The sequence below is a fragment of the Lampris incognitus genome, chromosome 15 (genome assembly GCF_029633865.1).
Source record: "Lampris incognitus isolate fLamInc1 chromosome 15, fLamInc1.hap2, whole genome shotgun sequence".
In the NCBI taxonomy this organism is placed as follows: domain Eukaryota; kingdom Metazoa; phylum Chordata; class Actinopteri; order Lampriformes; family Lampridae; genus Lampris; species Lampris incognitus.
This window is the reverse complement of record NC_079225.1, coordinates 28,513,372-28,539,725: the sequence shown is the minus strand read 5'-3', so window position 1 is coordinate 28,539,725 and position 26,354 is coordinate 28,513,372. Positions and strand designations below refer to the sequence as shown.

The 26,354-nt window shown below is 41.6% G+C and overlaps 3 protein-coding genes across 3 annotated transcripts in view; all 3 read left to right on the top strand.

Annotated features, from left to right (window-relative positions):
- Positions 1-2,633: 2,633 nt before the first annotated feature.
- Positions 2,634-7,536, top strand: hsp90aa1.1 (heat shock protein 90, alpha (cytosolic), class A member 1, tandem duplicate 1). Its single transcript, XM_056294767.1, has 11 exons — positions 2,634-2,767; positions 3,814-3,963; positions 4,124-4,490; positions 4,592-4,725; positions 4,886-5,191; positions 5,315-5,480; positions 5,706-5,896; positions 6,012-6,159; positions 6,290-6,558; positions 6,668-7,001; positions 7,123-7,536. The coding sequence occupies exons 2-11, from the start codon at positions 3,814-3,816 to the stop codon at positions 7,230-7,232; spliced, it is 2,175 nt and encodes a 724-aa protein (XP_056150742.1). The 5' UTR covers positions 2,634-2,767; the 3' UTR covers positions 7,233-7,536.
- Positions 7,537-7,896: 360 nt separating this feature from the next.
- On the top strand, positions 7,897-15,119 carry hsp90aa1.2 (heat shock protein 90, alpha (cytosolic), class A member 1, tandem duplicate 2). Its single transcript, XM_056294110.1, has 11 exons — positions 7,897-8,035; positions 9,544-9,693; positions 9,872-10,238; positions 10,379-10,512; positions 10,818-11,138; positions 11,284-11,449; positions 12,120-12,310; positions 13,316-13,463; positions 13,653-13,921; positions 14,113-14,446; positions 14,655-15,119. Exons 2-11 carry the CDS (start codon positions 9,544-9,546, stop codon positions 14,762-14,764), a joined length of 2,190 nt encoding a protein of 729 aa, XP_056150085.1. The 5' UTR covers positions 7,897-8,035; the 3' UTR covers positions 14,765-15,119.
- A 2,338-nt stretch (positions 15,120-17,457) lies between these two features.
- Positions 17,458-26,354, top strand: part of ppp2r5cb (protein phosphatase 2, regulatory subunit B', gamma b) — a 54,076-nt gene continuing 45,179 nt past the window's right edge. Inside the window, exons 1-3 of the mRNA XM_056294111.1 lie at positions 17,458-17,511; positions 18,034-18,090; positions 24,168-24,330. Coding sequence (XP_056150086.1) covers positions 17,485-17,511; positions 18,034-18,090; positions 24,168-24,330 — 247 coding nt within the window. The 5' untranslated portion in view covers positions 17,458-17,484. The remainder of the gene's footprint in view (positions 17,512-18,033; positions 18,091-24,167; positions 24,331-26,354) is intronic.

Here is a 26,354-nt window from a genome sequence, read left to right as displayed (position 1 = left end):
TACATTTTCTGAATCTTTACAGTCCTGTGAGTATTCCAGTTTTTGTGTTTTGTGTCCCTGATATTCCTAGATGCCACAGGGCTAAAAGAAAGTATATAGTTTAGGCGAAAATTGCAGAAAGATGTGTGTTATTGACGGGTTGAAGAGCTCAAGTGACCTCTATATTTGTGAGAAATATCCACAACAGGGCTTGAATGAAAGCTAAGAAGGTCCCCTTTAAAATGATACCAAAGACAATATTATAGAACATTGAAAAATGTCCTGACCATGAGGCTAAACCAGGATATGCACCAGCGTCTAAAATGCAATTTAGTTTAGCGGGTGGTTAACTTCATGAGCTGATAACTGTGATACAGCTGCCACTCAGGAATGGTTATCATACCAAAATATCATCTACAGACATGGATCCTTTCAAAAATTATAAGTAAGTTTTGCCACCTTGAGTGTACCGAAATATCGTCTGGCCCATGGACTAATTATGGACCGGTAGTGGTGGAGAAACGATGCTTTCTGAGCCAGAGAGCCTCTCCGATGCATTTGGGTTAGAAATAGGCACATTACTCGGAGCTCAGTTCAGCACAGTGTAAACTAGTGGCACGTCGTGGGCCAAATGCATTTAGGAAGCGTCCAAATAAGTCAAAATATGTTGCAGGATGTGTGTGATAAATAGACCCGAGAAACTCCCGTTTGTTTAGCATCGTCGTTATTTTCTTTGTAATACATGTTAAAACATTCATGTATGGTTCATTTTCATCACGTTTTATTTCGTATCTTGGGGAATTAGTTACGCCTGAGTGTGTTGACTAAAAATGTATGGATCCGTCGAAGCTCACGGTAATGGGTTTGCGCTTATGTAACTGGGAAGTATACGGCGCTTCAGAGGGTGGACAGTGGTAGTGTAGTGCTTGTGGAGCAGCTGTGTAAGAAATTAAAACGTGTTTATGAGGGAACAAGATCTGTTCTATAGTGCCATTGTTTCTCAGACTTAAACTGTCAAACTCCTCTGAACAAGCATCATCAAATGATGCTGACACCTGAACCATGCCAGTCACGTGATTTACGTACGATACAAACATCTGGACACTGTTTAGGAATACATTGCTTCTTAACTGAAACAAGTATGGATATTATATGTACCACTATCGGCGTTAACACTGTTCAGCATAACACTATAAGTGTATTTACATTATATTAAAAAAATGCCTCCTTGGTTATATGTCTTTATAATGATTTCCACCATGGGCTGAAGCGACAGAACCATAAGCAGTTCGTATCTTCAGCATATACTATTAGCAGATGTTTCACGTTCTGTTTGCAGAGGGAAAATATAGACTTCTTCAAATGGGTAACCAAATGAAACGCACACATATAGCAAACATTTCCCCGTGTCTAGTCTGTTAGCGAATTTAACGACAAAATTAAAATAAATTATCAGATTATTTTACTTGTGAAAAAACACAAAAATATATATGGGAGGTGGTGAAACAAGAAAAAGAGAAATGGATGGATCGCTGTGAGCTGTAATTTGGTCTGCTACTCTTTATAGTGCCCGGTCTTGCCGTGTGGCGCTGCAAATCTTGCGCAATTCTTGGATATGAATACCTGGGCCATTACCATAAAGCTAGAATAGAAGGCCCTGCTCAAGTCACATGACCACCAATCAGCATGTTATTTGAACTATATCATGCATACATCGCATGATTCAGACCCTTCATTTTCGCATCCAGTGGTACTTGTGAATTTAATATTCTAATGACAACTCGTTTTTTAGAGAAGTTCGTCTCACGCTGATTGCCGGCAGTTTTCCACGTTTCTCGAAAGCCGTGGATCGTCATTTGGATTGCATAACAGCTAATGTGTCACACTGCCATCCTCTGGTCAGCTAGCGGAACAAACAGCCATGCCTCCCCAGAGTTCTAGTCTTGGCTTTCCACCACATTTATTTTACCGCATATCAGTTGTATCTTTGTTTTGTATTCGTTAATAATCGTGATACTTAATCGTTACGATTATCAATAATGACTAATGCATCATCAATAACCAAAGATCTTGACAGTCACCACCTAACCCCAGTGGCAAATTTTGTGTAAGTGTATGGCACTGATTTGGGAGCACTTCAGCTCTCTGATGTGTTACAGCTATTTGCACAACCGGTTATAACATACCAAATGTCTGAAATTCACCCCAATCTTACAGGCCAAAAACAGAACTGGGCATGCTATCTTGAAGCCTACTGGCGTGTGTCTGTGTCTGGAGAGAGGCCATGATAGCAGGTGATAGATAGTGAATGCTGCACACAGCTGTGACGCTGAATGTGGGTATGGAGGGGCTGGGTGGGCCAGAGCTGCCATAAGCTATCAGGGAAGCCCTCACCCTGAGTGACAGGCACCCCTTGTGACTCTGCAGCCCTATAAGGGCACATGAAGTTTAGGCCCCTGGAGTGTTCTGCTGTTACCCCCAATCCCCTAGCCTTTCTTTAGGCCCCCCGCCCCCCTCCTTACACTAACTCTGTCATGGACATATCTTCTGGAAGCTTCTGAATGGGAGCTTCGAGAAACCACCCCTTGAGTATAAAAAGACGGATGGATGCCAGTGGATCAGCATAGAGTGAAAAGACATTCACTGGAATCCACATGAAGACAAGCTGCCCACAGGCGCAACAGTGAAACACAGATAAGGAGATCTACAAGAAGAGTAGAGAAACGTGGCAATTAATCCTACGACTACCTACGAGAAATAAGGGGAAATAAAGTGGATTTTATTCAAGGTAAGTGAGATCTCAAATAATGATGATTATGGTTGTGCCGGTCTTTTAACTTGGAGCAAAAAAAATGAGTTCTAAATGGAAGAAAAGATTATTGGGTGCTAAAATGCAGGAAAACTGTGAGGAAAAGCTTAAAACTGTACAAAAGTACACAGAGAGCACATGGCTAACAGCATGACCCTGAGAGGAACAGCAACGGCGGCTAGCTGGCACAAAGAACAATTGCTTAGAGCAAAGTCACATTTTGTATAGAAAATGACCAAACCAGACATTTTTCATATTCATAATACTTAATTGTCTGAAGTCACATTAAACTGTTTTATTCTTTAATCCACAAATTATAATTTTCTTTGCCCTTGAGCTTGTCAGCCACTGTATAAAGTGAATACTTTCCATGAGGCATTTGAATTAAGAAAATTCTTACATGATAGTGCCAAACTTCCCCAGAAAAGTTAAATTGTGTTAACAATTTTTCATTCAAAGTCTCACCTACACCATCATTGCCATAATTGTTACTCTCCGCTACTTTTCAAAGAACAGTGTTACATGACACACGTTGCAGCTGTTGGCAGGAGGGTGTGATGCATCAGAAACCCCGCCCTCTTTTCAAATAGCAGATCTTTGATTGACAAATGGGATGTGCAACAGGAGCTTCTGATCTGGCGTCAGCTGTAGCAGTTGCCCCCTCCTCAGCCCCCCTGTCTCTAATAGAAATGCCTCTGGCTTTTACTGAGGGGGAGGGAGACAAGGAGTGTGTGATATGAGATCATGACTTATAGTTTCTCTTTAAAGAAATATAAAAATATACTTTAGATCAAGATTTTAACCACATTGAATATATTTTTTTTTTCTTTTAATTTTTTTTTTTTTTTTTTGCTGTCAAAAGATAACTACTACTAGTACTATTTTCGGCTGCTCCTGTTAAGGGTCGCCACAGCGAATTCCGTTTCCATCTCTTCCTATCCTCTGCATCTTCCTCTGCCACGCCAGCCACTTGCATGTCCTCCCAAGATAACTAATGAATGAAAATTACATTTACCTTTATTCAGATGCCAGAGAAAGCCGGCCATACAATGGAGGAGGAAGTGGAGACCTTTGCCTTTCAGGCTGAGATTGCTCAGCTGATGTCTCTCATTATCAATACCTTCTACTCAAACAAAGAGATCTTCCTTAGGGAGCTCATCTCCAATTCCTCAGATGTAAGCAAATATATCTCTTTTTCATAGTATTCTTTTTTTTCCAGATATCTCATACAATATACATATAGTCATTACACACATAAGAGCAAACCACGATGGTAACCTTTGCCCTCTCACCTGTCAAGCTGTGCTGTTATACTTCTTTATTCCTTTGTGGTAGGCTTTGGACAAAATCAGATATGAAAGCTTGACAGACCCCAGCAGACTTGAGTCCTGCAAGGAGTTAAAGATTGAACTCAGGCCCGACCTTCATGCTCGCACCCTGACCCTCACTGACACAGGTATTGGCATGACCAAGGCTGACCTGATCAACAACCTAGGAACCATCGCCAAGTCCGGCACCAAGGCCTTCATGGAGGCCCTACAGGCAGGAGCTGACATCTCCATGATTGGTCAGTTCGGTGTTGGTTTCTACTCTGCCTACCTGGTGGCTGAGAAGGTGACGGTCATCACAAAACACAATGATGATGAGCAGTACGTGTGGGAGTCTGCAGCTGGAGGCTCATTCACAGTCAAATCTGACACTGGTAGGATTTTGGGTCACTGTTTTGCCTTGATCCATTATTGCAATATAGTTTGGCACATGACCTGATCCCCATTCTTTGTCCATGTTATTTCTCATTTGAAGGTGAGTCCATTGGTCGTGGCACAAAGGTGATCCTTCATCTCAAGGAGGACCAGTCAGAATACTGTGAGGAAAAGCGCATCAAGGAAGTCGTGAAGAAGCACTCGCAATTTATTGGCTACCCTATTACACTATTTGTAAGTTCTTGCCAAGGCCTGGTTTAACACTAAAAAGTGTTTTATAAATTAAAACCTGATAAAGCCTGAAAAACATCATAATGGTAGACAATGATGAACAAAGGTAGGTAATCAAGCAAAAACAAAAAAGCTAAATCACTGCTTTTCCTACATATCCTAGGTGGAGAAGACTAGGGAGAAAGAAGTGGACCTTGAGGAGGGAGAAAAAGAAGAAGAGGTTGAGAAGGATACTGCTGAGGACAAGGACAAACCTAAGATTGAGGATGTGGGTTCCGATGAGGATGAGGACACAAAGGAGAGCAAGAACAAGAGGAAGAAAAAGGTCAAGGAGAAGTACATTGATGCTCAAGAGCTGAACAAGACCAAGCCCATCTGGACACGTAACCCCGATGACATCACGACTGAGGAGTACGGGGAGTTCTACAAGAGCCTCACCAATGACTGGGAGGACCATCTGGCAGTGAAGGTGAGTCTTGTGGTGGGAATCAAACCAAAAGGTGCAAAATCAAAAACCTTAGCTGTCTTCACAAGATGTTTGTTTTTTCCAATAAAATGAGCTCATACTTATTTCTTCCTATGGTCTCTCCAGCACTTCTCAGTGGAGGGCCAACTGGAGTTCCGTGCACTACTCTTTGTGCCCAGAAGAGCCGCATTTGACCTCTTTGAGAACAAGAAGAAGAGAAACAACATCAAGCTATATGTGCGCAGGGTCTTTATCATGGACAACTGCGATGAGCTGATGCCAGAATACCTCAGTGAGTAACACGCTAAAGTAATAGCAAAACATGTTTTATTTACGAGTGTTATATAGATGGTGTTATTGATCTGAAAAGTCAATAAGTGTGATTTACATTTAATTTTATGTACAAACCTTCCATTATTGCTCTTATTGTGAATCGATTTTTGTCATCGCTTTCAAGAAATTAGTTGTGTTGCATGTTTAACCATTTTGTCTTTGACTTTACTTACTTCCTTAACAGACTTCATTAAGGGTGTGGTGGACTCTGAGGATCTCCCTCTGAACATCTCCAGAGAGATGCTGCAGCAGAGCAAGATCCTGAAGGTCATCCGTAAGAACCTGGTCAAGAAGTGCCTTGAGCTTTTCACTGAGCTGGCCGAGGACAAAGACAACTACAAGAAGTGTTATGAGCAGTTTTCAAAGAACATCAAGGTAAGTCAGTCATCTGAAAATATTTGTTCAGTTCAGCTTAAATATTGAATTTCTCTTTACTTTTGGATTTACTTTCACAATGACTCATACCAAATATTTTCTTGTCATCTTTTAGCTGGGCATCCACGAGGATTCTCAGAACAGGAAGAAGCTTTCTGAGATGTTGCGTTACTACACCTCTAACTCCGGTGATGAGATGGTTTCCCTGAAGGACTATGTGTCTCGCATGAAGGACAACCAGAAGCACATTTACTACATCACTGGTAAGTTGTTCATCTCTATTTGCTTTTATCTTTCAGTCTAATTGTTCTTCAAAGTTTTGCTAAAAAAAAACAAACAACTATTTAATTCAATAGCATTTGCTCATATTTACATCCTTGTTTGCTCTTATAGGTGAGACCAAGGACCAGGTGGCTAACTCTGCCTTTGTGGAGCGTCTTCGCAAAGCTGGCCTGGAGGTCATTTACATGATTGAGCCCATTGATGAGTACTGTGTCCAGCAACTAAAGGAATACGATGGCAAGAATCTGCTTTCAGTGACAAAGGAGGGCCTTGAGTTGCCTGAGGATGAAGATGAGAAGAAGAGGCAGGAAGAGCTCAAAATTAAATTTGAGAACCTTTGCAAGATCATGAAGGATATCCTTGACAAGAAGATTGAGAAGGTAAAATTTATCCTCTTTAAAATGTCTTTTTAATGTTACAAAAGTAGTTGATAAGTGACCATAAAGTTGTTTCTGATATGAAGATAATTCATCATTTTAATATCAACAGGTCACTGTCTCCAACCGCTTGGTCTCCTCTCCATGCTGCATTGTCACCAGCACCTACGGTTGGACAGCCAATATGGAGAGGATCATGAAGTCACAAGCACTCAGGGACAACTCCACCATGGGCTATATGACAGCCAAGAAACACCTTGAGATCAACCCCCAGCATCCAATTATTGAGACCCTGAGAGAGAAGGCAGAGGCTGACAAGAATGACAAAGCTGTGAAGGACTTAGTTATTCTTCTTTTCGAGACTTCCCTGCTGTCTTCAGGATTCACACTGGAAGACCCTCAGACACATGCCAACCGCATCTACAGAATGATTAAGCTTGGTCTAGGTAAGTTGCTTCTCCATGACGGCTGATAATGACAAAGGAAATATGGAACTGGTGTAATTGCTTGTAGTGGTGATTCATAATGAGGGACTGTTGTTAATGAGAGACATGTTTTCATTAACAGGTATTGATGATGATGACTCAGCAGCTGAAGACGTCATTCAGCCTAGTGAAGAAGATATGCCCGTTTTGGAAGGAGACGATGATACATCAAGAATGGAGGAAGTTGACTAAGATATTACAGAATTTCTTGTGATAACCTTTAACTTTTTTTGTAAGTTACTTTGCTGTTTCTAAGTAGACTTTTAATTTTTACACAACTGTCTTTTCTCCGAAACAGTAATTTTTACAGTTAACACGTTTATCTACATTATCATAACCTACCGCGGGCATATATCACATCAACTGCGGACTACAGACCCAATGTGTGAGTAATATCTGCTCAACAGGAAACTAGTCAGTGACTACACACGCTTTTGTAACTGTTAAATATTTTTTATGAAGAAGAATGTAGATTTGTAATAAAAAAGTGTTTAGAAATGTCCTACACGAATCCTCTCTTACTGAGTCTGTGTAATGTTCGCATGCCACTAAACTCGTTTCTTCGTAGGGGTTTCAACATGTTGTTTATTGTATGAAGTGGAACAGATTAGAAAGAGAGAGAGGGGGGGGGTTAATAGCCTGGCTGTCCTGGGCCGTCGGAGTTCTGATTTTGCTGTCAGGTTTATTTCGGCCGCAGCAACCGATTCGGTTTCGGTTCAAAGTCACCGACGCTTATTCGAGCCGGCGGCTCGCGCGGAACCCGCCCCCTTTTGTGGAAAGGTGAATGGGAAGGGGGGGAGGGCGTGATTGACAACGCACTGCGCCTGTCAGCATCCAGTGCAGGAAGATTCTAGACGTTTCTGGAAGGTTGAGGATTTCTCGAACACTCGGCCAGGGGGAAGATAAAACCTGCCCCTGCTTCCGTCTCCATCCGTAGCCGGCTCGTCTACAGTCGAAGCAGCCTCGGCAGACCGAAACAGACCGAAGGGTGCAAGGTAAATGAATGAAAAGGCGGACTCGACGATTTCAGATTATTTTTTTTACATTTCATACAGCGGTTCGGCTTTTTGTAGGTTGACATTGTTGTTAAGTCTTGCTGTTCATGGTACGCAACGTTAGCTTTGCCGTCGTATCACTCATCTCAACCTTAGCTAATTTCTGTCGAAGTTGATTTATATAGGTTTTTTTTTTTGGACGAAATGTTAAAACATCTCCTTTTGCTTCTTTGCTGGTGATAAAGATGTTGTTAATGCTACCTTTGTCAAAATTTCATCGGATCACACCAGGACACGGGGTTCTTTTTCGTTTGCATTTGCTAATTCTTGGGGTGTCAGGCGGTTTTCCCACATTGGCGTCTCTACTATATGGTCATTAATGAATTTTAACTTTTGCCCCCCCCCCTCCCCGAATAACACGCCAAGTCTCGTCTCATCTTGGGTCCTTGTTCGTTGAGCGGACCGAAAGCTTAGCAATTACACGTTAAATCTGATTCCTCTTTGAGAGTTTACCGTAAGCGTCTGTGACAATTTTTTATTAGTTTTTTTTAAAACGGAAACGGGCGATGAATATTACCAGTTGTGTTTGCGAGGCTGAGTGGCTTTCGACTCTTGTGTAGAATGCAGCGAGAGTCCTGGTAGTTTCTAGAATCATGCCGTTTGCCAGGCGAACCAGCAGCAGGCGCTGTTGTAACGGCTGACGCAGAGAAGCGTCGCAAAGCCACGGTCCATGTGCTCCTTCGTGGACCTGCCGCGTCTGTTTGGTGGATACCCGCCCCATTTAACCAGCGGGCGAATGTGATTTGCATGTTTAAGCGGAGCGCCATGTCGCGCGTATTAAACTCTTGCTTCGATCTGTGAATCGTCCGAAGAAGTACTCTTCGGCTTACACTTACTGGTGTGGGGCCTTCAGAATATTTCGGTCTGTGCGAGTGGTTTATTTCATTTGAAGCATGTGGATTTTTGTCCTGCTTTAATCCAGATGGATTAAAGAAAATTAAGTTCCGACAGTGCCGCAGCATGTCGCACCACCGTGGTGTGTAAACCCACTTCTATTGAACGGACACATGCCTCAGTGATTTCACTTATGAAACGGAATTATTCCAGTGTCTTCAAGGCGTGGGAAATATCGGGATGACCGCTGATAGTGTTGAATTATAAATTAATCAAACTTTTTTTTTTAATGTGGAACAGTTTACGTAATGACTAATAGGACATATCTAGGGTAGCAGTGCATGATGGTTACATCACAGTAGTGACTCACTCTGCTGGGATTGGAATTGCCCGTGCGGCTTTAAAATCGACAAACATTGTATAATGCATCTTTTTTTTATATATTAGATTATATTAAGTCAAGATTTTGCAAGGTAAACTGCTTTAGGGTTTAAGGTAGTAGGCTGAGGAGAAATACTATATACTCTAATGTAGATACTGTCCTGTAGTTCTGCAGAATTTTTAATCATTATGATTAATGAAAAATGTAGATTTAAGTTGTTCCCTCTCTTCAGATGCCTGAAGCACATGACCAACCAATGGAGGAGGAGGCTGAGACCTTTGCCTTTCAGGCTGAGATTGCTCAGCTGATGTCCCTTATCATCAACACTTTCTACTCTAACAAAGAGATTTTCCTTCGTGAACTCATCTCTAACTCCTCCGATGTAAGCCCATCTTGGTATTAAGTTCAGCTGGATTTATTTTTTCTGTATTAGCCATAATATAAAAGCTGAGAACAAGAGCTATATTATTGAGAGAAATTGGAAATGCCAGTAATGCATGAGTTTGTCTGAAAAAAATAAATAACTTTTTAAAAATCCCTATTAATTAATCATTCTGTAGGCCCTGGATAAAATTCGCTATGAGAGTCTCACGGACCCGAGTAAGCTGGATTCAGGCAAGGACCTCAAGATTGAAATCACTCCCAACAAAGAGGAACGCACCCTGACCCTCATTGACACAGGTATTGGCATGACCAAGGCTGACCTGATCAACAACCTTGGGACCATTGCCAAGTCTGGCACCAAGGCCTTCATGGAAGCCCTGCAGGCTGGCGCTGACATCTCTATGATTGGTCAGTTCGGTGTTGGTTTCTACTCTGCCTACCTGGTAGCAGAGAAGGTGACAGTCATCACAAAGCACAATGATGATGAACAGTATGCCTGGGAATCCTCTGCTGGAGGCTCATTCACCGTCAAAGTTGACAGTTGTAAGTGGGGCAACTGCATCTACTCACCTGAATGTTGCAAATACCATCCACTTTATTTTAACAGCAATCTATGACAATACAGTCTTATTGTTGGTACCAAAATTGTGCCGTACACAAACCTTTCTTTCCTTCCCTCATAGCTGAGCCTATTGGGCGGGGCACTAAAGTGATCCTGCACCTGAAGGATGACCAGACAGAGTACATCGAGGAGCGACGAATCAAAGAGATTGTGAAGAAGCACTCGCAGTTCATTGGCTACCCCATCACACTCTTTGTAAGCACTTAATATTTGAAACTTGTTGACTATTACTTGCTTAGTTGTCCATCGGTGTTGTAAAATGTTTTGATTTGGTTTGTCTAGCTAAAGGCACCTCGTGTACACACAACAAATGGGTAAAAGTTGTAAGACCATGGGAGTGAGGTACATAAAAGCAGGCTTTTGATGGAAAGCTGATGAAAGAGTGTTGTGAACACTATTCTCAGCTGAAGGGACCTCAGTTTTATACAGCTTTTGACCACACATTTATTATTTATCTATTTTTAACAAGACCAGTGACTGACAGTTGATCTTTTATTCAGGTGGAGAAAGAGCGTGACAAGGAGGTGAGCGATGACGAGGCTGAGGAGGAGGAGGAGAAGATGAAGGATGAGGAAGATGAGGAGAAGGATGAGGACAAGCCCGAGATAGAAGATGTTGGCTCTGATGATGAGCATGACCATGACAAATCTTCAGACAAGAAAAAGAAGAAGAAGAAGATCAAGGAGAAGTACATTGATCAGGAAGAGCTTAACAAAACCAAGCCCTTGTGGACCCGTAACCCTGACGACATCACCAATGAGGAGTATGGGGAATTCTATAAGAGTCTCACTAATGACTGGGAAGACCACCTGGCTGTCAAGGTGGGCAATTACATGCATGGTTTTGTCAGTATTAGCCGAATTACAGCACAATTCTTCCAGCTTTAACATTTGCATGCATAAATGCACCATTACATTGAGCATGTCTTGATGTTAAAGCCACCTATGTCAAACGATACTTCCACAGCACTTCTCAGTGGAAGGACAGCTGGAGTTCCGTGCTCTGCTCTTTGTGCCCCGCCGTGCCCCCTTCGACCTGTTTGAAAACAAGAAAAAGAAGAATAACATTAAACTCTATGTGCGCAGGGTCTTCATCATGGACAACTGTGACGAACTAATCCCTGAGTATCTCAGTGAGTGTTGGCACTTTGTAAATGGTTAATTAGATGTTGTGTTGGTCCTGTAACTAATATAGCCCTGTTGCTAGGTTTTGTACTAGTGCAGGCTGCAGCAGGGTTAGATCAGTTCCAGTAGTAGGCTGCTACTCTGAAACCACAGTTTTAGCAATATGCTGTTATTGAACTCGTCTAACGGTACAAGAAAAATGCTGAATTGTCCTCAGCCTCAAGAGAACTTGTGGGGCTTTTTCATTTTAAGTGGAATGACTTGGCCTCAATTTCTTAGTTTTGCTGTTTTTGGTGATGCATTAATATATCTTGTAACTATGCTTCCGGCGGCATTACCACCTGCTTCTTGGAAGAAAGGTTCCTTGACCTGGAAACCTGTAATCGTAGCTTATGTTAGCTGGCTAAAATGTGGGTGTCACCACACACTGCAGGATAATAAAAATGGTCAGGGCATTGCAGGATAGTAAAAGATTGAGATGGATGCATTAACTTAAATATGGGTGGAGTTTAGGATTGGTCAATTACATATGGAAAAAAAATGATAACATTTTAGCACACAGATATAATTCTATCCACTCGTATGTAAGATTTAAATGCAATACTCAACAGGTGTGATTACACATTAAGGGAATGAGTTGCACTGTATGGTTAACAAATTTGTCTGACCATCCATCAGACTTCATTAAGGGTGTAGTGGACTCTGAGGATCTCCCCCTGAACATCTCCAGAGAGATGCTGCAGCAGAGCAAGATCCTGAAGGTCATCCGCAAGAACCTGGTCAAGAAGTGCCTAGAGCTTTTCACTGAGCTGGCCGAGGACAAAGACAACTACAAGAAGTATTATGAGCAGTTCTCAAAGAACATCAAGGTAAGATTCCTCAGCTTGTACCGCTTTGTGCTGGAAACACTAGTATAAGGGTTGGACAACATGATCCAGAAAGGGCCAGTGTGGGTGTAGGTCTTTGTTCCAACCAAGCAGTTACACACTTGATTCTATTAGTCAACTAATAGTCTTTGCTAAGGACCTTGATTTGTAGACTCAGGTGTGTAACTGCATGGTTGGAACAAAGACCTGCCCTTACTGGATCATGTTGCCCATCCCTGAGCCAACTAATGTGTAGTATAGCTCACCATAGCTTTGAGTGGTTCAATATGTCATGAGTTTAAAGCCTTACTGAATTTAAAGGTGATCTATGCAACTTCCACCGGAATACTGATGTCAGTTGTTCAGCAATATAAATAACATCAAAATGAGCTGATTTGTGTTGAATGTTCTGGGGCAAAATGGTTGCAATGTGTGCATCACCCAGGTGGGTGCTACAGATTAATGGTGGATGAGGTGAGGCGCTTTGGGTATTGAGATAAAGTGCTATGTACATGTAATATATTATTTACTAGCATTGGCTGCTATTTACGAATCATAATGCATCAAGAAAGCAGAAGTGTGTGGGTTTTGCTTTTTTTTACCAGTCATGTTAAGGGGGTTCCATTAGATGATGGGTAATTTGAAGGAACAATAAAACTACTTTTCTCAAAACTTTTTTGAACTTTATTTGCTGCTTGTTCCTCAGACCTAAATGGCAACCACCTGTCTGATCCCTTAACCATATTATAGCTGTTAAGCTTCTTTGAGCTTTATTTGGAGCTCCTTATTCCCACCTCCTGGAGGCTCAATGGTCAGCACATTATGTCACACCTACTTAATTATCCCAGGGCTGTAACATAATTATTGAAAGCTTATACTTGAGTTTAGAGATGAGATTTATTTTTGTCCTCATGATGGCTTTGTCACTATATAAAATGATTGCTGACTGACACTTGCATAATGGGTTAATTCATTATTTTCCCTTGAATATATTTTTTTCCCTTCCAGCTTGGTATCCATGAGGACTCCCAGAACAGGAAGAAGCTGTCTGAGCTGCTGCGTTACTACACCTCAGCCTCCGGAGATGAGATGGTTTCATTAAAGGACTATGTCACACGCATGAAAGACACCCAGAAACATATCTACTACATCACTGGTGAGGATTCTCATTCACTTCTTTGTCAATTGTGAATTTAAACAGCAGGTGATAACCAATAACTACATGACCTATACATTTTTCCACTACTTGAAACATTTATGCCGTCAGTACTTGTGTGTGTGTGTGTGTGTACTATGAAATTAATTATGTATATATATATATATATATATTAAACCTATATTTCAGGTGAGACCAAAGACCAGGTGGCTAACTCTGCCTTTGTGGAGCGCCTTCGCAAAGCTGGCCTGGAGGTCATTTACATGATCGAGCCCATTGATGAGTACTGTGTCCAGCAACTAAAGGAATTTGAGGGCAAAAACCTGGTTTCAGTGACCAAGGAGGGATTGGAGCTACCTGAGGATGAGGATGAGAAGAAGAGGCAGGAGGAAAAGAAATCTCAGTTTGAGAGCCTGTGCAAGATCATGAAGGACATCCTGGAGAAGAAGGTGGAAAAGGTGAGAGGATGGACCAAGTAACTTGGCACAATTTTATGTCCCAACAACTTGTCTAATGCTAATCCTAAGGTTAAAAACCCTAGAACTTGATCTTGTATATCACTTCTAGTCTAATGGTTTAAAATTGTTCACTCAATATATTAATCACTGTTTATAGGTGAGGTTGGTAACATTTTAGTTTGTTCGTACAGGTCACTGTCTCCAACCGCCTGGTCTCCTCCCCTTGCTGTATTGTTACCAGCACCTATGGCTGGACTGCCAACATGGAGAGGATAATGAAGGCCCAAGCCCTTAGGGACAACTCTACTATGGGATACATGGCTGCTAAAAAGCACCTGGAGATTAACCCTGACCATCCTATCGTGGAGACCCTGAGGCAGAAGGCAGAGGCTGACAAGAACGACAAATCTGTGAAGGACCTGGTTATTCTTCTGTTTGAGACTGCTCTGCTGTCCTCAGGGTTCAGCTTGGATGACCCCCAGACCCACTCCAACCGCATCTACAGGATGATCAAGTTGGGACTTGGTGAGTGCATTGTGACATCTTGCCCCATGGCCTTATGCTTGTTGTATTTGGTGCATTACAACACCTTTTCAAAGTTAAGGCTTTGCACAGCATATGCAGTGGTGTGTATGATTCACAGATCAGTTTTAGTGCAGCCAAATGCAAGCCTGCCTGTGAAATTACAGTGATAATTTTCCTACCACTGAATTGTCTCTTTGCTTTCTCTCAGGTATTGATGAAGATGACCTGACCTCAGATGAGCCTTCATCTGCCCCAGCCGAGGACATGCCCCCTCTGGAAGGGGACGATGACACATCCAGGATGGAGGAAGTTGACTAGGCTGACCCGTTTAATCTGCTTGCTAGTGTTTGGCAGTAGTGTTACACAATGACGAGTTCAGTGTTGTTCATAAATCTGGAATGCCCCACCCTCATTGACCCCTCACTTAACTTTTCCTTGTATTGAATATGCCGTTCAGAGTCACTTCTTTGGTAACTTTTTTTTTTTGTTTTAAATTCATCACTTTTTTGTATTTCGAGTTGTTTCAATACATTTTTGTATTTATTGACATTCCAACATCCCTTGTGCATTCTGACTTACTGTAAATATCAAAAATTATACTGTTATTTGAATACAGCGGGACCCTGAAATAAAGTTTACGATGTTAACCGGTCACATTTTGCTCACCCTTTCTTAGCATTTGAGACAGGCAGCCTTTTGAGCCACGCAAACTCACAAAAGATCAGCATGACAGAATTATGAGGCTAAAACAGTAATGGTGTTTGTCCCCTATTGTTGCTATAACAAATGTATCAAAATCAACTGAAAGTTGTCCCTAGAGGCTTGGCAAGTTTCCTAAATAAGGATAATTTATCCAATAATAAAAAAAAAAATACATGCATATAAATATCCTGTTAATCAAACTTTGGGGAGTTATGCTCAAAAATTCAAGCAGAATTTGCCCTATTAGATCCTGAATGTAAGGAAGCAACAGATTTTCATGAAATCTGCAAGTGTGACCAAAAAATTAGAATTTGGGCTAGGTGTGTCTTGTTAATTTATTGTGGGATACTTAAATGGGCCTACAGAATGAGGATGGACATAAAGTCACCATTAAAGCCCTACAATTAAACACTTGACCTCAGGTTATGTCTGTTCACTAGAATAAAAATGTGAAGGGTTTTTAGTTGTATATCAGCAGGTATCTGTGCTTACTTGTAGGTCTGACATAGTGGACAGACGATAGCGGAGCAATAGTGTCCTGCATCTCAGGAGAGGGAGATTCAGTCATCTGCCCTCTAGACGAGACCCTTCTGTCAAACTGAAGTTTGAATACGACAACGATCATTGGCCTCATCCAGGACGGTGATGAGTCTACATACCAGAGGTTGAATAGCTGGCCCTTTGGCGCGGCGTAGCCTGATAACCTGAACACACTCAAAATTGAGAAGATGACTGGACTTCAGGAGGAGCCCCCAACACTGCCCCCCTCACCATACTCAACAGCACTGTGTCTGCCATGGAAACCTTCAGCTTTCTGGGATCCTCAATCTCCCAGGATTCAACATAGACACAATTATCAAAAAGGCCCAGGCTGTACTTTATCCATCAGCTCAGGAATCTCAACCTAGCTCAGGAGCTGCTGATTCAGATCTACTCTACAACAATACAGTCTGTCCTCTGCACATCCATCACTGTGATTTGGATCGGCCACCAAACGGGGCAGGAACAGACTATATCGGACAGTACTGCAGAGGAAATCATTGGTGGTGCCAACCTGCCCTCCATTCAAGACCTGTACACCTCCAGAGTCAGGAAACGGGCAGGCACTATCACTGCAGACCCATCACACCCTGGCCACAACCTGTTCCAACTCCTCCCCCCGGTAGGCGCTATGGAGCACTGTACGCCAAAACAACCAGACACAAGAACAGTTTCTTTCTGCAGGCCGTCACTCTGATAAACACTTAAAACACTCATACAGTGTCAGAAACAATCCCAGTGCAATATACCTCTAACCCTGAACATCCACAGTTTTAACATATCATAGACAAAAATAAATCTAAGCAAGTCAAGTCAGTTTTATTTGTATAGCCCAATATCACAAATTAGCCTCAAGGGGCTTTACAACAACACAACATCCTGTCTATCCTTAGACCCTCGCATCGGATAAGGAACAACTCCCTAAAAAACCTTTAACAGGGAGAAAAAACAGGAAGACACCTCAGGAAGAGCAACAGAGGAAGGCTCTCTCTCCCATGACGGACAACGTGCAATGGATGATGTGTTTACACAATTTACAGAATACAACATTGAAAGAGGATAACAGAATTGTATAATGGAATTATAAAACTTATGAGGAATATGATGAATAGGATGCCAAGCAGTGTCCAGACGCCACCTAAGCACCTAGGCACGCTGTATGTACTGTTGTATACTGCATATTTTGTCATGTCCCCCAACCTCATGTATATAAAGTAACTTTGTTAACATGTTTATTCCAGCATCCTTGCACTCTGCACCATTGCACTATTTTCTTACTGTTACGTCATTGTTTTTTTCTTTTCTTTTTTATATTTGTTTTCCATATACATCCGGATAAGCGGTTTGGATAATGGATGGATGGGTGGATACTTCTATACCTGTACATAGTAGTTAAATGTTTTTATTATGTTGTCCTTGTTTTAGCTGTATGTTTATTCTGTGTAAGTACATGGAGCGTCAAATTCCTTCTATGTGTATGTAGGCCTACACATACTTGGCCAATTCAGATCTGTTGAGAGACGGATGACCCCCCGTTTAGCGCTTACTAGCCGGGTCCTGGATCCATTCTGCAGTGACAGGTGTCCCCCGATCGCCGAGCTGTATTTCGTTTCACCGGCAGAGAGCGCCACTTTCCTGCTCTAACGCGCTTCCTGTCAGAACGTCACATCGGAAGTCATGTGGCACAGATCAACCTATCGCTTTAACCCGCCACAGTGCGGTGCCCCGAGAGTTGTCACCGACCGAGGCTGTTGCGAAGCACCCGAGTGGGCAGCAAGGGCGGTTACGTTTGTGCAATGCCGAATAAAACGAAGAAAGACAAGGTGAGTTAGCCATCTGGTACAGGTCGTGACTGCGGTAAAGGAAATACGCGAAAAATGTTTTGATATTGTCCCCAGAGCTATTAATCATCTGTTAACCATCAGCGTCCCACCACTTAGTCTGGAAACGAAGACTAGCCAAGCAGCGACGACCATCAGCTTGCGGCTAGCTTGCTTAATACATTAAGAGCTAGCCCTTGCAAGTTGTTCTCGCCCAATTTGAATGTTGCAGCAATATCTAGTGGAGACATTGTATTTCCGATAAACACAACTGTTTCTTAGACAAGGAATACGCAGTTACATAAATTGATCTTTTATGGGTTTTTTTTAGATCACGTTGCTGCCTGTTGCGACGGCTGGCTATCGGTATATTAGCTAGCTAGCTGTGAGCAGATTTACTTAAAAACTGAGTGTGTGGCTGCGTGTCATGCTCGCTGTATTTGGCTTGGATTTTTGCGTGGCAGCATTCAGTGGCTCAATGTATGGTATTATTTTCTAGCCCATTGCTGTAACTATTTCTTACAGGAGACCCCTAAATCTGGAAAAGTGGGTAAAAGTGGACAAGAGAATTCTGAACATGAGGTAGGTTAACCACTCTGACTTTGCATGATGCCAGTTCAGATGTCACTGATTTTCCAATTGAAAGCATTTGGCAATTTGAAAATGGAACACGTTATCGATTTTCATTTCGGTCGCTGTTCTTGTTTGTGCACAGTATCAACTGCTGCTCTCACAGACGAGCGTGTTTATATATATATCTCAATTATGCCCTAAACCTGGTAGAAATTAGGATTTGAATTATTAGGATTACAGGTCTTTACTACATTTCATTGTATTAAGATGCTGTAATATCAAATACCCATATTTAGAGTTTAGCAAGTGGCCCAGCTGTTCAGTTGAAATAATTATTGCCAGGGTAGACATTAGAAACTCTTTTAGATAGCAGTTGGTGGTGTCTGACTTTTAACTGTCTTTGTACTGTATCCCAAAGCAAACATGTTTTATCTTTTCAGTCGCTCAAAACCACAGAGTTTTGGTTGTTCCCAGTTAACCCCCTTTATTCAGTTTCTCAAGGCTGTAGTGGCTGCCACTCACTATCCTCACTCTGGGTGGTAATCCTTGATTATCTGTTCACTGTTGTATGTCAGCAGCCATGCAGGAGATCTGTTAATGCGCCAACCCTGTGTCAAATTGAAATTGCCATGCCGCAAGCTGTTGCAGTATTCCCCCTTTAAGCCCCTTCTTCAGTCTCAAAAAACCACTGACTCCTGTTGCTGTTTAAATGTTATATTCAGGGGTGAGATTAAAAAAAAGACATTTGGTTATACTATACACACAAAATGCTTGTAAAAGGTCTCCTCTACACAGTTTTGAATCTCTGTTCTTCTGTAAGGAGAGCTACCTTGCACCTGGCTAACTTGTGGATAGATGCCACCCTTCAAGCTTACAACAGTTAGGATTAGCATTTGCATTGCATTTGATTGTGTACCAACCAAGGAACCATTGATGGCATTCTCCTCAGGAAGATTTTCACAGAACAGCTGTTAAATGTGCAGGTTTTGTGACTTTTTGACAAAGATTTGGCATGCAAGTACTATCAAGTTAGAAATGGCTAAAATATGACCTAATTTTAGATTCATATTTGAGATAAAACTAATTTTATTCAGAGAGAAAATAAAATAAGATGTGAGTTGGAGAAAATAAATTGTGTAGTATACAATTTCTTGGTATGGTATCACATCAATAACAGTATTTAGATGTTACTTAGAAGACTCACAATGTTGTGTGTTGTAAAGCCAGGGCTTGAGTCTTGCAACTTCAGTCCACTTTGGTTCCTATCTGGAAGGCCAATGTTTCCTATACACACTTGCTTTTTCCTTCTTACCTGCTCTTCCTCAAATCTTGTCTCTCTTCCTGACCTAGCTCATCACTCACTCTTTACCCAACCACTAACTGGCACTGTAGAATTATCATCATTATTGTTAGGACATTAACAATGTCTCATGCTGTTATTGCACAAGGTGGACTATGGACAATAAGGCTGTTTGTTGGTTGAATTTGAACTGGACAACAGGTCAGAAGAATCAACTTTATTTGCCAAGTGTGTCTATGTACACAAGGAATTTGACTCCATTTCACAGGAGCTTCTAACAATTAGATGCATCACTCAAAAAGAAAAAGAAAAAAAACAAAACAAAACAAAAAAGAAAAAATGAAGTAAATGAAACAACAAACAGGACATTGGAGGCAAGCATGTATGCACAACAGGTATGTCACTACTGTACAGAGTTTTGTTATGGTTGAAGAATCAACATGCCCACATATTTATACCATATTGCTTATATATTATATTGCCTATACACTATACCATATACAAATACCACAACCCATCATGCCCATGTACAATACTATATACTTGTACTATATTGCACTACTATATTGTCTTATATACCAAAAGTATACACTATATATTCACCTACATCCACCACACTATATATAATACACTATATTATATACCTATGTTAGAACCACAACAATAACAGCAATAATTCTAGCAGTTTCTGATAAAACTTAGTTTGTGTCTCAAATTGCTCCCTAGTTAAAGGTAGAATGAGTAGGATTTTTCTAAAAAATCGATGTATAGACTCATGCAAAAATAATTCCTCATCACTTATGACCAACTAGACGTATGTGACAGTCTATCTGCATAGACTTTGTCCTCTGCCTGTATTTTCTTATTTTTCTTATTTTGTTGTGTATGGCATGTTTCTGGGCGTTAACCTTTGGGCAGCAGGACTCTATGAAAACGTAGTAACCAGGTGCCAGATCGAGATCATAAGCACGCATCCAAGAAGAATCTACGACAACGGCGGACATGGCGCTGAAAAGATGGAAATATAGCGAGGCAAAATGCCAAGCGGACAAAGCTCATTCCAAATTGAGAGTGAATTTGGTGTTGACGTTCACCTGCTGCCGAACACTGAAGAAGAGGATTGGAATGAAGAACAACACGGAGTTGGCCTGTACACTGGGATGTGTTCTGGCAACTGTGGTCAGGGGGCGCGCGGTTCTTGTGTCGTTGAGCCAGGAGGAGGGGCCAACTTTGAATGTTATGTTTACAAGCTGCAACTGACGAATCACTGTACAGTGCATTGAATTGTGGGCACTGATTAGGTCACTGATTCAATGAACATTTAGACACCCTGATGACTCACTGATGTGCAAAGCAACACGTTGTAATGACGGACGTAACTTCAACAACTTGTCGGCTGGCTTACTCACTGTGACGGGGAGCTAGCAAGAATTTGTTGTGCTAGGTAATACGGTTTTTATTTATACGTATGTATCGTCATTGTAACTGATAAAAGTGCAATACAATAGTGAAATATTACAGGACCTTTCCATTTCATCAACATTATAGCATGATATATCAGCTAGCATGCAAGCTGTGTATTTCTAAGATTAACTTCAGTGCTTTTTGCTGTTTCGTGTTCTTTTGCATGTATAATCTTGATTTATCTCATCAAAAGTTATGCCTTACCAGAAACCATGGCTCATGTAATATTGTGTTCATCCTCGTGTGCTATGCTTTACGGTGTTTAGGTCTGCACATTCAGAAAAAACTCACTTTAATTTTCAATAAAATGGCCGTGCTGGTTTTTCCGACACTATGTTGTCCTTTGTTATTTCTATGTTTGTTCTTGCCCTTTGCAAGGGGGAGAGTGGCTTGAACAGAATGTCATTATATGAAAAAATTAAACACGCTATTACTCACCAGCAGGTAAAATTAAGTAATGTAAGATGACAAGCCGTTATATTCCTGGGTTAACTTTTTGCCAAGTAAACGAAATTACTGTGTTTGCAGTACAAAAAGCTTTATTGTTGCCAAATAAAAGAAATGCAAGCAGCTTTTAAAACGATTTTCAAATACGTAGCCTGTTACGGAAAACATGAAAAAAAAACTGGCATTGGCCATGTATTCAAAAAGATGTGGTCTCTCGTCCTTCATATCACCTCAGTTCAGAAAGAGTAGCGATTGCTGAAGAGGAGGCGTAACATAACTTCTAGTTAGGTGCATCCTGGGAATTTTCCAGGGAGCTGAACTTACTGTGCACTGGAACAGTTTTGACATTGAGCCACCCTAGAAAATGTCCAACTCCCTTGGAAGTAACGTTACTCTTGTCATATTGTACCTTCTTTTTTTTTTTTCAATCAACATTGCTCACCGTGAATCGGTGACCTGTTTCTTCTTAATAAATTGTAAACAGTAGTTGTCTCTGACTGTTTTTCCTGTCAGAGATTCGACTTTTTAGCTAATTTCAAATATAAGGCAATTTACCATTGATTAACTTTCCTTTCCCTGCCAACAGTTTTTGCACTCATGTAAAATCAGCCCCGATGCTCTGGCCTTTGCCTATGCAGAGTGTTTGTTTATTGTTCTCATGTTAAATCGGTTTATTGAACTTTTGTTCCTCTCCATATTTTCTCCCAATCTCCTGCTTGTATGACACTGTGTCTGTGGCATTGCAGGGCATGCCAAGAACCATTGAAAATAATTATTTCACTTTCAAATAATTGTCACTCCTATCACGGCAGGTCACCATGTTAGTTCAACTCTCTCTGTTATTTACAGTCCCCCTTCAATGCATACTGATGCATGCTAAGTTGTCACACTGACCAACATATTGCAGGGCCTGTGTGTTTCTTGTATGGAAGCAGGCACTGTCACATGGCAGACCTTTTTTCTTCCCTTTTTTTGGATTTTTCCCCTCTTTTTCTCCCCAATTGTCAATTGTACTTGGCCAGTTACCCCACTCTTCTGAGCCATCCCGGTCGCTGCTTCACCCTCCTCTGCAGACTACCACATGTCTCCTCCGATACATGTGGAGTCACCAGCCGCTTCTTTTCTTTCATCTGACAGTGAGCAGTTTCGCCAGGGGAACATGGCGCGTGGGAGGATCACACTATTCCCCCCAGTTCCCCCTCCCCCCTGAACAGGCGCCCCAACCAACAAGAGGAGGCGCTAGTGCAGCGACCAGGACACATACTCGCATTCGGCTTTCCACCCGTAGACACAGCCAATTGTGTCTGTAGGGACGCCCGACCAAGCTGGAGATAAGACGGGGATTTGGACTGGCGGTCCCCATCTTGGTAGGCGACAGAATAGACTGCTATGCCACCCGGACACCCCATCACATGACAGACTCAACCACACTGGCTCAATGAACCGTCGTGGAAGGTAGAGAGGACTTTCGTTCGGATTACATGAGTGTAATTTAGTCCATAATGGAGAGCAGCTCAGCTTCATTTCCCCCCACCACTAGATGGCTTGCTAAGCTGGCCCAACTCCTAAAGCCATGTCATGTAGTGCTGCTGACTGTGGCCAACTTGAGTTGGGTTTTAACTGAATTCAACAAATCCTCTGTGACTCCAAAGCTTCAGTTGGTTCAGTGGGTCTTGTGTTGACAGGTATGTATTGATGAATGGTTCCCAGCAGGAAGGTGAAACCAGATGTGTGAAACTGGCAACATTCAGCTAACACAGGATTTTTAAACAGTGTGGCTCACAGAGCTGTGGCTCCCGCCCCGGCCTCGAATCTTCTATTCTATAATGGGATGAATTGGGGGTGGGATAAAGAGTCCTTGATGGATGGTGTTTCTGTTTTCAAGGGCCCTCAGAACGAGGAATAGTTAGGATTTTTCGAAGTCCCATCACTGTTTTGTACTCACTGCTCATGTACAACAGAGGTAGGTTTCATTTTCACAGTTTTCCATTTGTTTATTCATATGGGACACACCGTTCCATCCTGCCATCCAGAGTTCAGTGCAAATATGGGGGGGGGGGACCCACAATCCTTGTTCCGTGCAAAAACACTCCACAGTTAAGCCAAAGCTAACATAATGCTACAGCAGTCTATCATAGCGATTTCGAGTGGTCATTTTAAAACTTTAGAGTCATTTTATTGTTAAATTTCCTCTTGGTGTTTGCTTTTCTGTGCCACAGCAGAGTGACTCCTGCTGGTAATCATTTGTAGGCTTTGTTACAGGACGTGGCATGGAAGGAAACAACTGTAACCTACCTTAAAAACGAATGTCAATTTTTACATCGACAACATCAAATTGTTACGACAGACTGCTGTAAGATCATGTTTACTTTTGGTAATCCTTAGTATTTTTTTTTTTGTGCTCTGATTGAGGATTGTGAATTTGCCCCGTAACTGTGTTGAACTCTAAATCACAAGCTGAAGCTGTGTGTCCAGTATGATGAAAAGGATGGATGAAATTGAAACCTGCCTATGTGTACTACATGAGCAGCAAGTATAGAACAGGGATAGACTTCAAAAAATCCAAACTATTCCTTTAAGGTATTTTTATGCATATGACCTTGGTCACATCGTAGGCCTAATGATGTGTGATAGACTGAAAGTTAACATTTCTTCTCACGTACCCATTTGTTGTATGGCAGCCAGAGACAGTTTGAAATGACTACATCTACTTGAATTATTCAGATCTACAAAATGGTTGGTGGAGTATGTTCCTATGCCAACTGACAGTTTTTTTTCTCACTCACTGTCTGTGCAATAGTCTAGGGCTCTTTGGCCTATGTCTTGTTCTGTCTCAGTGCCACTAACTTGGGCTCACTCTGTTTTCCTTCGACAGAGCTCAAACAGGAAGACCAGCAACAATGTCCCTCCCACCACTCAGCTGCTAAAGGGAAAGCAGTCCAGTTCCCAGACATCTGTCAAAAAGGACAAGAGGCAGAGCTCCTCTCGCTTTAGTTTGAGCAATAACAGGGAGCTGCAGAAGCTGTCAGCCTTCAAAGGTATGCACCTGCGTATGCACGCAGCCTAACTTAGCCTAACTTACCATATGACGTAACATATGCACTAGACAGAGTTTTCATAGCATGCTACTACAAACACTAGGGGTTTGCATTGTAAAATTGGAACCAGAGTATGAGCAAGAGTTCTCAAGGACAATGTATGTAACATTTTGGTAAAGTTTCCACATGGGTTGGTGGCATTGAAGACTAAACTTTTTATAGACAAAGAAAGGGCTGCTGAAAACAGTGTTGAAGCCCTAATGGAAGACGGTTGGAACCCATCCAGAAGACATTTACAAAACTGAAAAACTACACCTAGGTATATTGCCCAAATAAACAACATATAGGGAAACCCCTGTGATCTTTACACAGAGGAAGCATGCAAATTTGCAAGCCCACACTCTTTCACTTTTGTCAGATTTCTCAGAACGTTCCCTGCTTGTATTGCCTGTTGTATGACGGTGGCATTACATAAACGATGGAAACAAACAGAGGACATACATGGCATGGACTTTGCGCTGGATTTAGCCCAAGCGTCTATATTTAGGGGTAATCCAGAGATAAGGCTTTAATGCCATGGCCCTTGAGTTTCAGGATGCTGCTGTTGCCCAGATAGGCAATGTCTGGCAGCTATATCACTGTTGCCTCACTCTCTTTCCCCTGTAGTTGAAAAATCTAGTAGATCTATGTGGTTACAGAACCATTGGCTGACAATTACTCTGATATACAGGCCCAGTATCGGCCCCCTTTTAGAGGAGAAATATGTGGGCGTGGGGACACTGTCTTGAATGGGCTCCTGGGATTTGGAGTGTGATGGATGTACAAAGGAGTATTTCCCTAAATTTTTTTCTCCAGGCATTTCCTCCACTGTTGTAAATATACTTCCACTCGGGCACATTTGCTCTGCCAAAATAAAAAAGCACAAGGTAATTGCAGTTTTTTAGGCAAATGTGCTATGATGTAATGCTGAAAATGTGTCTGAGAAATAGAACCGAAAAAATTACTCATGTCTCAACTGATACAAATGCAAAATGTTTTAAAACATTTTGATGTCAATGCAATACTGGTGTCCCTCTTTTCCCACAATGCAGTCTGCTACTTGTTTGGCTTACACATAGTGGAGGTTTACCGACTCTAAGCATATAGATCCCATTTCTAAGTCCAACCAATCATATTTGATCAAACAGCACACACTTTCCACACTCAAACACAAAGAAAAAAAAACACACACTGTGAGCAACACCATGTCACCATAGTATGGCGCCATCTTTTTATGACCTCATGCTTTGTGGAATTGAATCTAGACCCTGTTTACATTGGGTATTATCATGCAGTCTGTATCTGAATAATGAACAATGTGTATTTTACATTTACACCTGGGATTATTTGTGTTGTCATTGTCCGTCCTTGTGTTTGTCTATGTTGTGATCAGATCAGTTTTTGTGCACACTATTCAAAGAGAAAGAATGGGATGGTATTTTTCACCTTGATCCTTGTAATTGTAACCAATGGTCAAAAAACATTGTTAAGAATTGTCTTCTAATGGGGCATTATAACAATTTAGGCAAGTTGTTCTGTCATAATCATATTTGTAACCGCATTGAATGAAAATACAGCGATTCATTTACCATAGTGGTTCAGTAGTTGTTCGTGCCAAAGTTGCTGAATTAAATGATAACCCTCAGAGTAATCTGTAGAATGAAAGTTTAACTACTGACTATGGGGATAATGTTTCTATTCCCAGGTTGGTATCATCTCACCAATGCAACCACGCTGTATAAATTGCATTTACTCTTGGCTATCACAGTGGAAGCCAGACCACCTCCAGGTGAAGTCTGGCTCATCTGATCCAATTCAGATAATAATGTTTGCTGCTTTCATTAACATCTTGCATTAATATGCATTTTTTTCTTGACCGGAACACTTGGTCAAATACACATTGCATGATAATATCAGATGTTAATGGTCATGGCTGCAGTTGCCAAATTAATCATTACTGTGTATTAATTTATTTGGTTGTTTCC